Source organism: Brachyistius frenatus, unplaced genomic scaffold (assembly GCF_029030835.1).
Source record: "Brachyistius frenatus isolate BFR_SWC_R1_liver_20210118 unplaced genomic scaffold, ASM2903083v1 Contig_29, whole genome shotgun sequence".
In the NCBI taxonomy this organism is placed as follows: Eukaryota; Metazoa; Chordata; class Actinopteri; family Embiotocidae; genus Brachyistius; species Brachyistius frenatus.
The window spans coordinates 2,117,273-2,131,086 of NW_027210628.1; the positions used below are offsets into that span (position 1 = coordinate 2,117,273).

Below are 13,814 nucleotides of genomic sequence, written 5' to 3' on the forward strand. Positions count from 1 at the left end.
GTAAGACTCTCTGCTGAGGTTAAAAATTCCACTTGTTTCGGGGTTTGTTACTTTTGGGCAATCATCCTGAGAACGCTGCATGCTAACACAGAATACAGATGTTATTGTAAGTGGAAGGGAAAATTAGTCATTAAATAAATACATAGTGCATGAGCTGGCTCTGTCACAGCTCCACAAAATGCCTCTGGTTTAGCTCATTTCTGTTTCATGTTTTAGAGCCCATCACTCAAGTAAATTGTGGTTTTGTGTTTGGGTGGTCTTGTGGTTTTGGGGAAAAGGTGTCACTGTTGTGACTGTATAGCACTTTCAGAATTAAATGTAATGATATGTGGGCTTTACTCACCTCAACCTACAGCCACGGCCACCAGTTTTATGGCAGTTAAGAGAATTTGAGGTGACATGTTAATTGTTTTTGTGGTTCAATGTGTCACCATAGTTAAAGACACCCTTTGGGGATTTTGACATTTTGACCACCACCAGTGCTGCTGTGGAGACATGTTCGGATCTGTGTTGTGTCTGTAATTCGTGTTCAACTAGCATGTACATTATGTAGAATTTTTACTGGGAAGGAAAAACATCTTTAAAACAGCCTAAACAACAAACATAACTGTTTGTTTCGATGAAAACTCCACACCGTATAAAAATCAATATCAGTATATGTCAAGCCTTCCCTGTTGTTTTTTGGCTCCACAGATAGCATGAAGAGCACCTGCTGGCTTACAATACAGGACAACCGCTGTGAGGTCAACATCAACGGAGCCACACTGAAGTCTGAGTGTTGCTCCACGCTGGGAGCCGCCTGGGGCAGTCCCTGTGAGCCCTGCGAGATCGGTCAGTTCACACACACTGATACATTCACACAGTATGGGGTTTTCATAAATGTGATTTTAAATGGAGCTAGAAATGTTTTGCATGAAAGCTGCATTGAGTTTGTAGCAACCAAAATCATCATAAAAAGTAATACTGTGAACATCCTGACTGGTTTAATATTAAATACACTTTAAAGGCAAACCAGTGTAAGTATACAGTACATATAATTTCATCACATCTTTTAATCTCGTGTCTCCTCAGACACTGCTTGTTCTCGAGGATTTGCTCGCATGAAGGGCGTCATCTGTGAAGGTAAGAACATTTGATAACTTAATGAGCGGTGACAAACCGGCGGTGCTTCTCTTCATACAACATTGACCCTCATGAAATCATTTTATTTTTTTGTCCTTGTAATGTTCCCTGATATCCTCCCCTGCAGATCACTTTTGTAAAGAACGTGGGCCTGTTTTGGTGTGTTTCAACTTGTAATCATGATTTTTTTTTAAATGTCCTGCTCCCTGTAGACATTAACGAGTGTGAGGTGTTCCCTGGGGTGTGTACAAATGGCCGCTGTGTGAACACCCAGGGCTCGTTCAGCTGCGAGTGTGCTGAGGGTCTCACCTTGGACAGCAGTGGTCGCACGTGTGTGGGTAGGTGAACTGCAAAGAAATCTGACATCAGCTGAGAAACTGTTTCCAGTAGCATCATGTTCCTGCACTAAAAGATCAACATGCAGAAACAGATACGACTTTGTTTTTGCTTTTTCTAGATATGCGAAGCGAGCAGTGCTTCCTGAAGTGGCACGAGGACGAGTGTGGCGAGCCTCTGCCAGGACGATACCGTGTGGACATGTGCTGCTGTTCGGTGGGTGCTGCCTGGGGCGTTGACTGTGAGGAATGTCCCAATCCAGGCACACCTGAGTACAGAACCATCTGCCCCCGAGGGACCGGCTTCGCCAACAGAGGAGATATTCTGACCGGCAGGCCGTTCTACAAAGGTACCACAATTCTCAATTTATTGAATAAGTACTTTATGGCAACATAAGTGCAAAGTTGTATTAATGGAGCTGCAGAGATACAGATTCAGTGAAGGTTTTTGCAGGGAATTCATTGCACTGTGACAAAAATCAAAATATCACACTATTTAGAGTAAAGCTTGTCAAAAATGTCTCTTTCATATTTAACGATAATATTTATATAAGTTATGAATGTAATGCTTCCTTCCAGATGTGAACGAGTGTAAGGTGTTCCAGGGTCTGTGCACTTACGGAACTTGCAGAAATACCATCGGTAGTTTCAAGTGTCGCTGCAATAATGGCTTCGCGCTCACTGCTGAGGAGAGGAACTGCACAGGTATGAGGGAGAGAGGGAGTGAAATTGTTTTAATATAAGTGAAATGTTTATGCCTCATAACGAACCCTTAACGAGATTCCTTTTTGTGTTTCAGACATCGATGAGTGCCGCATCTCCCCTGACCTGTGTGGTCACGGTGCATGCGTCAACACACCTGGCAGCTTTGAGTGTGAGTGCTTTGAAGGCTATGAAAGCGGCTTCATGATGATGAAGAACTGCATGGGTAAGTTTGAAGCACATTCAGACACAAATACACAAATTTCAGGTGAAACACAATTTGTACAATGTAAAATCAATTATTCCTTTAACAATCTTTTCTTGTCCCTCTTTTTTTTGTACCTTTTTCCCTTTCTCACTCTCGGTTGACAGACATTGACGAGTGTGAGAGAAACCCCCTGTTGTGTCGTGGAGGAACCTGCCTGAACACAGAAGGGAGTTATGAGTGTGAATGTCCCACTGGACACTCGCTCAGCACTGATGGATCTGTGTGTGAAGGTGGGGCATACATCACAGTGCACACACACACTGTACTGTATGCACACAAAGGCTAGTTGGGTGTTATACAGCATGTCCAAGTCTTTTTTTTTTTAAGATAGTGCACCTATAATAAAAGTCTGATCATTTTATTTGTAAAAACAGCTGCATAGTAATGGCTCACACAATGTTCAAATCATGATGAATAATTTTCAATCCAGTCAACAGCAAAGAAAGAGAGGTTCGTTTTCATTATTCCCCTGTCTGATATTTAATTCTCTCTTTTCAGATGTGAATGAGTGTCAGCTGAGTGACAACTTGTGCAGGAACGGTCAGTGTGTGAACATGCCGGGAACCTACCAGTGCTCCTGTGACACTGGTTACCAGGCCACACCAGACCGACAGGGCTGTGTCGGTGAGTGATGCAAAGTATTACACAAAGATTTATTAGGATGTCGGCTAATCAGAAAATTTACATAAATTCAACACGGCAATCTGTTGAAGATTTACCTTGTAGTTTATTTACATTCTTGACATTTTGGAAGTTGCACTTTGTTTGTAATTTCCTTGTTTATTTTAAGGAAAAAAAAAATCTATTTTCATTGGTACTGAGATCTGAATGTCTTGTGTAATTGTGACCACTCTTTGCAGATATTGACGAGTGTACCATTATGAACGGAGGCTGTGAGACTCACTGCACCAACTCGGAGGGGAGCTATGAGTGCAGCTGTAGTGAGGGCTACGCTCTTATGCCTGACCTCAGGACCTGTTCAGGTAAAAGAAAAAAACACCGGATTTAAATTAAAAGCATAAATGCAGCGATGTCATATTCTACATTGTGTTGCAACTTGTATCACAAGAACACCTGTTCCTGCTCCATCTTCAGATATTGATGAGTGTGAGGAGACTCCAGACATCTGTGATGGAGGCCAGTGTACCAACATTCCCGGGGAATATCGCTGTCTGTGTTACGATGGATTCATGGCTTCCATGGACATGAGGACCTGTATTGGTGGGAGGAAAAACAATCCTTACAATTTGCTTTTGAGACACATGTGGCCATTTTTAAATCCTTTTTTGTCATTTTGTTATTTTTCCCCATCTGCCACATTAACTTATTCATTTAGTCTCTGATTCATATATAAATACATTTTGTGTCTGTCCAGCTATCTTTGGGACTTTCTCTGTCAGTCTCATTTTCTGTCACTGTAATCCCAAAAGTAAAAATATTCTTGTATAATATGTGTCTGTTCTTCCCCGTCTGCCCAGATGTGAACGAATGTGATCTGAATCCAAACATATGTCTCCACGGCGACTGTGAGAACACTAAAGGATCCTTCATCTGCCACTGTCAGCTGGGATACTTTGTCAAAAAGGGATCCACGGGCTGCACAGGTACACACACACACACACACACACACACACACACACACACACACACACACACACACACACACACACACACACACACACAAAGACATGAACATGTGTGTGTCCTGTCACCGAGAGGTCTGGGCCTCTGTGTGTTCATACCTGAGCTGAGTGTTGAGACAGATCATCCAGGCATACAGTAGTGCCAGGTCTATATTTTAGAAATTAATTATTTATTCATAGTATACTGTGTCTGAAGAACTGGTCGTCAGTATCACAGCAAAATGAATTAAAACTGCTCAGGGTAGAAAAAGCTAAATTGTTCTGTCATTAAACAGAGGAACATTTCACTCCAGCAAACTGAAGCTAATATAAACTATTATCAATATTGTTTTTGTACTTGTTGCTGCATGAAAATAGCTTCACGACAAAAGTCCCTGCCATTTTATTGGCTAACTAATCTTCATATCTTTCCAGATATTGATGAGTGTGAGATTGGAGCTCATAACTGCGACATGCATGCTGCCTGCATCAATGTGCCCGGCAGCTTTAAATGTCGCTGTCGAGACGGCTGGGTGGGAGACGGCATCAAGTGTGTGGGTGAGTATGTATTCAGATTATCTTGGCTGTGATGTGATGTGTAGACGTGGTAGTTCTGTTACAACATGAGTTTCATGTAAAGGAACAAAGTTGTCTCCCGTATCTGAGAATATGTTTTGACTGAGTTCTGCCACAAAGTTTCACACTTTCCTCTCTCTTCCTACAGATCAAGATGAATGCTCCGCAGAGGACCACAACTGCAACCCCAACGCAGACTGTGTCAACACACCAGGATCCTACAGGTGTACGTGCAAAGAGGGCTTCAATGGAGACGGCTTTTCATGCTCTGGTACGACTGTTAAAACTGCCCTGATTAAATACTATTTTGAGTGTCCAGCTCACTGTAGGTCTGTAATGCACTGCTGTGTGTTCTGTCAGACATGGATGAGTGTGCAGACAACGTGAACCTGTGTGAGAACGGCCAGTGTCTGAACGCTCCAGGAGGCTACCGCTGCGAGTGTGAGATGGGCTTCACTCCAACAGAAGACAGCAAGGCCTGTCAAGGTGCTGCACTCATCACGACACATTTTAGTCTCCTCTTTCCACTGTTCTGTTTTCAGGCAAGTTGTGTAATTCACATCTTCTTTCTCTTTCTCTGTTGTCTTTGACACAGACATCGATGAGTGTAATTTCCAGAACATCTGCGTGTTTGGAACGTGTCAGAACCTTCCAGGGATGTTCCGCTGTGTCTGTGATGATGGTTACGAATTGGACCGCAGCGGAGGAAACTGCACTGGTTAGTGCACAACTTCACTAACAGTATCTCTAAAATCAGTCAGCGCAGAGATAAAATGAACTCACATAACTTGGCTCAGTTTCCTTGAAAATAATAATATATGTTTATGTTTACTAGATAGGACATTTCTTCGGCCAAACCCAAACATACTACTGTTGACAGTATCTCTGTAGCTTAATCTAATAAAAATTATGTTTGGATAACCCCTAAACAATGTAATCTACTCTCTCACAGAATGGAGCTCAGTTATATCAATGAGTGAGACCATGTTATAAATATTTATTCCAAGTTTTTGGACTTCTGACAACAGTTTAGCAGCTGTTTCGTGTTTGCTTCAGAAATCAATTTTCTGTCTCAGTTTGTGGCACAAACAAGTTTTTGAAAAATGAGTTTACAGCATGATATAAACTAATAGGTTCATACAGTTCAGAATTGGGGTATCACTGTGTTCTGCAGATATCAACGAGTGTGCGGACCCTGTGAACTGCATCAATGGACTCTGTGTGAACACGCCAGGCAGCTACCTGTGTAACTGTCCAGCTGACTTTGAGCTCAACCCCACTGGAGTGGGCTGTGTCGGTGAGTTACATCAAGAGATTCCCAAATTAAGCTTTTAATTAAGAGGATGATATTGAGTGATACCATGTGGGATGAGTGAATAATGAATGAGTGCATCAAATGCACACAAACATCTATTAATATAGTGTAGTGTGGAGACGGTTATGAATCTTTCTGACATTAACAGTTTGGGGTCTTTAAAAGTTATGCACTTATAGCGCCACCATGAGGACATTTGCGAATTTAAAAATGTCATCCCGATAGCACTACAAACACAGTGCACGAGAGAGTGTGTTTGTGTTATTAATCAGGGCTGAGGTGCTGCAGTCGTGGCCTTTTCAAAATACAATGGTCACCCCTTCTCTACTACAAATAGCCCCATATATCAGATTTCTCTTTTTTTTTTATATGGGAGCATTATGTCAACATGTAAAAGATGAAGCATACAGATTTATGTCTGATAAGTTACACTTTTATTTTGGGCTCACACCATTCTGTATGTTTTTCAGATACCCGCGTTGGCAACTGCTTCTTGGATATCCTCGCTCGTGGTGACGGAGGCATCTCCTGCAGTGCAGAGATCGGAGTGGGTGTGACCCGAGCTTCCTGTTGCTGCTCCTTGGGAGGAGCCTGGGGAAACCCCTGTGAACAGTGCCCCGCCCCCAACTCCAGTAAGCACCATAGGACCTCCAGCAATGATTTACTGATGTATAATATTTACAGCATATTTGCAAATCCACATGTCACAATTAAAACACTCATAACAGTTCAGCTTTAGCAAAAGTTCATCACTGACTTTTGTCCCACTATGAAACTGACTTGTTGATGTCTCCGTCTTGACTGTAGCGGAGTATAAGACTCTCTGTCCGGGAGGAGAAGGGTTCAGACCCAACCCCATCACTGTTATCCTGGAAGGTAAACCTCCCTCTGTTTTCCAGTCCTGTATGAAGCAGCTGCAGCTAAACATTGGTGCAACAGAAAAGCACTAAACTTTGGCTTGCTTCTATTTCAGAATTATAAAAATGCAATCTAACAAAAAAAATCAATACATGGGTGACATTGATGGATCTAACAATCCGAATTATTGTCCAGATATTGATGAGTGCCAGGAGCTGCCAGGTCTGTGCCAGGGTGGAAACTGTGTTAACACATTTGGCAGTTTCCAGTGTGAGTGTCCAGCCGGCTACTATCTCAACGAAGAGACTCGCATCTGTGAGGGTAAGAACGGCAAGAGAAATTACACTGACTTCTTTTATGTTATATAGATCACCTATTGGAGAAAGATTAACTGCCTGCTCTCACTCCATATTTTTTATTATCTGGTATGTATTTATTTGCAGATATCGATGAGTGCACAGCTCACATTGGGATCTGTGGGCCTGGTACTTGTTACAACACTCTGAGCAACTACACCTGCGTGTGTCCCCCTGAATACATGCAGGTCAATGGAGGAAACAACTGCATGGGTGAGTGAACAAAAAGGTTTGTCCTCGCGGTCTCGTCTAAAGGTGAACTTGAAGAATAATTATTGAAGTACGTGTCAGATTTTTGATTTGGATTCAATGTCTTTTTTCCTCCTTGTAATGCAGACATGAGGAAGAGCGTGTGTTACCGCAACTTCAACGACACATGCGAAAACGAGCTGTCTTTCAACATGACCAAGAAGATGTGCTGCTGTGCCTACAATGTGGGGAAAGCCTGGAATAAGCCGTGCGAGGCGTGTCCTACTCCTGCTACCTGTGGGTTTTAGTAAAAACCTTTAAACACACTCTGAAACAGCTGTTAAAATATTGTTTTATGAATATAAATCTCTGCTCTCCTGATGTTGTTTTTCAGCTGAATACCAGTTACTGTGTGGCAACCAGGCTCCTGGCTTTATCATTGACATCCACACTGGCAAGCCAATTGGTAAGGTCATTACAAGATCAACACTGGCAGTCAGCCAGACTACTAACCTTCACATTACAACTGTTCACATTGTTACAATTTGCATGATACCATTCTGCGGCGGTGTTTTTTTTTGAAGATATTGACGAGTGCAGGGAGATCCCCGGTATCTGTGCCAGTGGAGTGTGCATCAACCAGATCGGGAGCTTCCGCTGTGAATGTCCGATGGGCTTCAGCTACAACAACATACTTCTCATTTGTGAAGGTAAAACTCGCAAGCTTTCATTGTCTCATTTTTCCTTTTTTTTTCCTTTTTTTGTTCCTGCTGCTGAGTCCTTGTGTCCCAATGCCTCTCTGTGGTGGCGGGCTGTGTTTAGCTCAGCTGGGATAGTTATCTTCTTCCTGGCACCGTTCCTTGAACCACTCCCCTACTCTCTCCCCTCTGCAGCTGAGCTAACCACACCCCGCCACCGCACTCTCATATATAATACACTATATACATTCTTCCGGCACTACTATTTCTATACTACATCATCCCAACACACACACACACACACACACACACACACACACACACACACACACACACACACACACACACACACACACACACACACACACACACACACACATAGTACAGTACAGTACAGTACACATTCACATAAATACAGTCACACTCCCACACACTCCCACACACTATTACAAGCCGTCCACTGAGTGCAGTTAATGCTGTCTTTACCAATATGAATTATGTCCTTGTAAATGTTAGTATAGTGACTGAATGGGATCACCTGCCAGACCCATCAATCATCCTGAACCTTCCAGCGACTGTCTGAACTGTACCAGAGCCAAAATGGCGCTGTTGGTTTTCTCTCCTGCTGTCCACGAACTGACAGCCGGCTCCGACTCGACAGTTTTAGAACCTGTGATTGATGTCCACTGTTTCTCTCTCTTTTCCCCCGGTGTAGATATTGATGAGTGTAACAGTGGGGACAACCTGTGCCAGCGCAACGCCAACTGTATCAACATTCCCGGCAGCTACCGCTGCGAGTGCTCGCCGGGTTTCAAACTGTCTCCCAGTGGGGCCTGTGTGGGTGAGTCCAGCCACCATGATGGGCATTTGAGACTAAATGATTAACCACCATATGATGATTATTACAATAATTATTCTTTTCAGTGCTATATTGTATTAATATTTTGTATTTCTGTCACTTCACAGACCGTAATGAGTGCCAGGAGATTCCTAATGTGTGCAGCCATGGAGAGTGTATCGACACTCAGGGCAGTTATCGCTGTCTCTGCCACAACGGCTTCAAGGCTACTTCAGATCAGACGATGTGCATGGGTGAGGAGTACACTCAGAAAATATCCTCTGACACCATAAGTCAAAAGTGGTTTTATTTCATATTTTTCTGACTCTCAATCTGTTTTTTTCAGACATCGATGAGTGCGACAGACAGCCGTGTGGTAATGGTACCTGTAAAAACACCGTGGGATCCTACAACTGTCTCTGCTTCCCCGGCTTTGAGCTCACACACAACAATGACTGCATGGGTATGAATCATGTGCTTTTTTGCTCCACAAAGGTCAACAGCACTTAGCTCTTTCTTTCGAAGGTCAAAGTCTCGACAAGAGTTTAGACGTCATATGATTGAAGATTACACCTTTACATTCAATAAACACATGCTGCCCTTTTTTTTGTAGCAGTATTACATTTGGACTGACATGAAACAAGGTTTACACAAACAGTTTATGCTCTTTGGTTTTGTAGGTAGATATATCAGACTACATTGAAAATTGTATCTCTGAACTTTGATGTTGAAACAAAAAACAAGGCAGTTTTGTCAGAAACTCTGTGCCAAAAAAACAATTAATTATTTATTTTTATTTTTAATTAAAGGGTCAGTGTGTAGATTTAGATGGGTCTACTAAATTATGTTTTTATTTGTGTATAATCACCAGAATTAATGTGTTTTTGTTACCTTATAATGAGTCCTTCATATCTACATAGGAAGCTGGTCCCCTCCTATGGAGCGCGCCATCTTGCACTGCTTTAGTTTTAGATTACCCCAGAAAGGACAAGCCAAACATTAGCTCTGGAGACGTCCTTCCTGCAATCTGCAACAACACCACTAGATCCCCCTAAATTTTACACATTACTCCTTTAACTTTCTGTTTCTCTGTTGTTGTGGTTGTCAATGTGTATTGAAACATTAGAGATATGTCCACTAGTCCTAATCATCTGAACATTTACATCTCAGACATCGACGAATGCAGCGCCCTCCAGGGTCAAGTCTGCAGGAACGGACAGTGCATCAATGGGCTCGGCTCCTTCCAATGTCTCTGCCATGAGGGTTACGAGAATACACCCGATGGGAAGAACTGCGTCGGTGAGTAACCAGTTAAAGTTAGATCAATAGTAAAATCAGGGTGAGGCATGTGTGCAGCATTTCATACAGTCTGTTACACATACAGAGACGTACACTAAACACACATTCTCCTTTACGATGTCCCGTTTTTCACAGATATCGACGAGTGTGTGAGTCTGCCTGGCACTTGTTCTCCGGGAACATGTCAGAATCTGGATGGATCCTTCAGATGCATCTGTCCTCCTGGCTACGAGGTGCAAAATGATCAGTGTATAGGTAAGATACAAGCACACACACATGAAGAGAGAGACACACTTAAGGTCAGATTAAATGTTAACACCAGCTTGTTACAGAATCCTGATAAACCGCTACACTTGAACATCAGGGAGTCAGAGACGTTACCAGTCGGGCCATCTGCTCCAACACACACTCTGAAGTACACATTGCGCATACATCCCTGTTCTCACTTGCCCTCCTCTTCCCCGCTTCTTTTTACGCTCACTTCCCAGATATCAACGAGTGTGATGTGGAACCTAACATCTGCCAGTTTGGCACCTGCACTAACACCCCCGGCAGCTTCCAGTGCTCCTGCCAGCCAGGCTTCGTTCTCTCTGACAACAAACGACGCTGCTACGGTGAGATAAGCTGTCAGTTTACAAAAGGACACAGCAATGTTGAAGATAAATAAGTGTTATTCCGACATATTTTAAAACTCTTCACCGAGGACACGGAGGAGGTTCTTTGTGTGTCCCGTGGATAACAGACCAGCCACTGTCTGCTTGCAAGAAAAGCAACAGAATCACCATCATCATTTAATTTACTGGATGTATTTTTTTTTGTTTGGCAGATACCAGAGAGAGCTTCTGTTTCACCAAATTTGAGGCAGGAAAGTGCTCCGTCCCCAAAGCCTTCAACACCACCAAGGCCAAGTGCTGCTGCAGCAAGATGCCTGGAGAGGGCTGGGGGCTTCCCTGTGAGCTGTGCCCCAGAGAGAGTGATGGTGTGTAACTCAGACATACACACACACACATTTTAATTAATACATAAACACCCACACAATATTTGAAAAATAATAAACCTGACCTTTTTTGGTTCGTCTCCAGCTGCCTTTGACACTCTATGTCCCTACGGCCACGGAGCGCTGCCTGGACCGGATAATGCTCGTGAGGGTGAGCGCTGCAACACTGACTTAATGCTTTTGTGGATTTTGGGACTTTTGTGTATATTTTGATAAACAGGCTAATTATCTCTTGCTCTCTGTAGATATGAATGAATGTCTGGATAACCCAGGTATCTGCCAGAATGGTATCTGCATCAACACAGATGGTTCTTTCCGTTGTGAATGCCCCTTCGGATACAATTTGGATTACACTGGAGTCAACTGTGTTGGTGAGATGATTTCTGCAATTAAACTGTATAATATCCATATTGTTCATATAATCAATGCTTTGTCACCATCTAGTGTAAAATATCTATTTTACTAACCCTGCAGTCACAGAAAAGGAACTGATTAATTTGTTCATGGATCATGAAACAGCCACAGACAAATAAGTATAAATGGTGGTAGATTTATTTTTAGGAACCATGACCTCTGAGCTCTTTATTGTAGAGTCACAGAACGCATCACCAAAATCAATATCAACCCTTAAGTCTGATTTTATTTGTCTGGTGTTAGAATTTAGCTTTTTCCTGCATTACTGCCTGATTTATTTTGGGTTAAAGCTGCTAATGAAGGTACAGTCTAAAGGTTTGGTTTTAATTGCCTCCTCCATCTATGCTCTGCTCTCTGACCTCTCCAGACACTGACGAGTGCTCCATAGGAAACCCATGTGGAAATGGAACCTGCACCAACGTGGTGGGAGGTTTCGAGTGCTCGTGCCAGGACGGATTTGAACCAGGACCAATGATGACTTGTGAAGGTCAGTTGATCACACATACTCACTTGTACAGCTGCACTTATTTTCAGGATAATATGAAATGAAACTAAATCGCGCTGCCTCTCCTCTTGCCTTCAGATATCAACGAGTGCTCCCAGAATCCCCTGCTTTGTGCCTTCCGTTGCGTCAACACCTTTGGTTCCTATGAGTGTATGTGCCCTGCCGGATATGTACTGCGAGACGACCAGCGCATGTGCAGAGGTGAGAGGGCACAGCAAAAGTGTCACTTTTGTCTCCTTGACTCCTCTCTTCTGTCTTTTATGGCATTATTCCTGAGTGCCGTTCAGCAAATAGTCATTCTTTAACACATTTAAAAACAGAATTTTAAATTATTTTAGTGCTTCAGCTTGTTTTATAATTTTACCTGTCTCCTATTGTCCCTCACCAGACCAGGACGAGTGCTCCGAGGGACTGGATGACTGTGACTCTAAGGGCATGGCCTGCAAGAACCTGATTGGTACCTTCATGTGTATCTGTCCACCTGGCATGCAACGCCGCCCAGATGGAGAGGGGTGTATGGGTGAGCGAAAATGTTTCAGCTAGAAAGAGAGGTTACCTTAGTCCTCACAAACAAGTTTATCGTTGAAACTGAATTTATGCACTTCTTCGCTCCTTTTATTCCGCCATTCTTTGCTCTGTACACTGGCAGACCTGAACGAGTGCCGTGCCAAACCTGGCATCTGTAAGAACGGGCGCTGTGTCAACACAGTGGGAAGCTACCGCTGCGAGTGCAATGACGGCTTTGAGCCGAGCTCCACTGGAACCGAGTGTATTGGTAAGATCGCTACTGACAAAGAACCTTTTGCTACACACTGTGAAGGTGCCGTAACTAAAATTGTGCTTATGCTCTTGTTGTAAATTCAGCTGAAGAATTGTGTGCAGTTGCTTCTCCAGAAACCGGAAGAAATTGATAAGTTTCAACGATGCAATTAATAAAAACCAAACACTCCTCTTGTCATCCTCTCCTTCAGACAACAGAAAGGGCTACTGTTTCACGGAGGTCCTGCAGACGATGTGCCAGCAGTCGTCCACCAACAGGAACAGTGTAACCAAGTCTGAGTGCTGCTGCAACATGGGTCGAGGCTGGGGGTCCCAGTGTGAGCTCTGCCCGCTGCCTGGCACCGTACAATACAAGAAGATGTGTCCACTTGGACCTGGCTACACCACCGATGGCAGAGGTGACAAGTTATATACATATAGCACAATAACAAAATCTTAATTTTATTTCTCTTCTTTTTTTTATTTGTTTCAATGTAATGACCACAATCTTTTACTGCAGTTGCAATAACTAAGTCAATAGAATTAAATAAAAATATTTATTTGGAATTTGGGAAGGAAACAAAGCATGTTGAGACACACAGTTAAATGAAGCTGCATGGAGGAGAGCTCACAGTCCTAAAGAGGATCTGGGACACTGTGTGTTTGGCAGTGGCACTATTTGTCTAATCCAGATCAGTTTCTAAAATGTCTCTATTCTTCCAGACATCAACGAGTGTCAGGTGATGCCAGATCTGTGCCGCAACGGTCAGTGCATCAACACCATTGGATCTTTCCGTTGTCACTGTAACGTGGGATACAAGACCGACTTCACTGCAACCTCCTGCATTGGTATAGCTGATCTCTCTCTCATTATCAATCAGCTTGATTGAAAGGTTTTTTGGTTTACATACATTGCATTTATTGAAAGGATTACAGCTGTGGAACTGTTATTGACCTTCAA

The 13,814-nt window shown here is 43.0% G+C and overlaps 1 protein-coding gene across 1 annotated transcript in view; it reads left to right on the plus strand.

Moving 5' to 3' along the window:
* fbn2b (fibrillin 2b) overlaps positions 1-13,814 on the plus strand; it is a 68,180-nt gene that overhangs the window by 48,336 nt on the left and 6,030 nt on the right. Inside the window, exons 21-58 of the mRNA XM_069699112.1 lie at positions 694-831; positions 1,072-1,122; positions 1,335-1,460; positions 1,580-1,807; positions 2,037-2,162; positions 2,257-2,385; positions 2,532-2,657; positions 2,926-3,051; positions 3,288-3,410; positions 3,523-3,648; positions 3,906-4,031; positions 4,485-4,607; positions 4,774-4,896; positions 4,986-5,111; positions 5,221-5,343; positions 5,800-5,922; positions 6,411-6,572; positions 6,748-6,816; positions 6,994-7,119; positions 7,242-7,367; positions 7,491-7,640; positions 7,738-7,809; positions 7,928-8,053; positions 8,757-8,882; positions 9,008-9,133; positions 9,226-9,342; positions 10,050-10,178; positions 10,314-10,433; positions 10,667-10,792; positions 11,005-11,157; positions 11,261-11,326; positions 11,421-11,546; positions 11,957-12,076; positions 12,173-12,295; positions 12,483-12,614; positions 12,744-12,869; positions 13,066-13,272; positions 13,577-13,702. Coding sequence (XP_069555213.1) covers positions 694-831; positions 1,072-1,122; positions 1,335-1,460; positions 1,580-1,807; positions 2,037-2,162; positions 2,257-2,385; positions 2,532-2,657; positions 2,926-3,051; positions 3,288-3,410; positions 3,523-3,648; positions 3,906-4,031; positions 4,485-4,607; positions 4,774-4,896; positions 4,986-5,111; positions 5,221-5,343; positions 5,800-5,922; positions 6,411-6,572; positions 6,748-6,816; positions 6,994-7,119; positions 7,242-7,367; positions 7,491-7,640; positions 7,738-7,809; positions 7,928-8,053; positions 8,757-8,882; positions 9,008-9,133; positions 9,226-9,342; positions 10,050-10,178; positions 10,314-10,433; positions 10,667-10,792; positions 11,005-11,157; positions 11,261-11,326; positions 11,421-11,546; positions 11,957-12,076; positions 12,173-12,295; positions 12,483-12,614; positions 12,744-12,869; positions 13,066-13,272; positions 13,577-13,702 — 4,797 coding nt within the window. The remainder of the gene's footprint in view (positions 1-693; positions 832-1,071; positions 1,123-1,334; positions 1,461-1,579; positions 1,808-2,036; positions 2,163-2,256; positions 2,386-2,531; positions 2,658-2,925; positions 3,052-3,287; positions 3,411-3,522; positions 3,649-3,905; positions 4,032-4,484; positions 4,608-4,773; positions 4,897-4,985; positions 5,112-5,220; positions 5,344-5,799; positions 5,923-6,410; positions 6,573-6,747; positions 6,817-6,993; positions 7,120-7,241; positions 7,368-7,490; positions 7,641-7,737; positions 7,810-7,927; positions 8,054-8,756; positions 8,883-9,007; positions 9,134-9,225; positions 9,343-10,049; positions 10,179-10,313; positions 10,434-10,666; positions 10,793-11,004; positions 11,158-11,260; positions 11,327-11,420; positions 11,547-11,956; positions 12,077-12,172; positions 12,296-12,482; positions 12,615-12,743; positions 12,870-13,065; positions 13,273-13,576; positions 13,703-13,814) is intronic.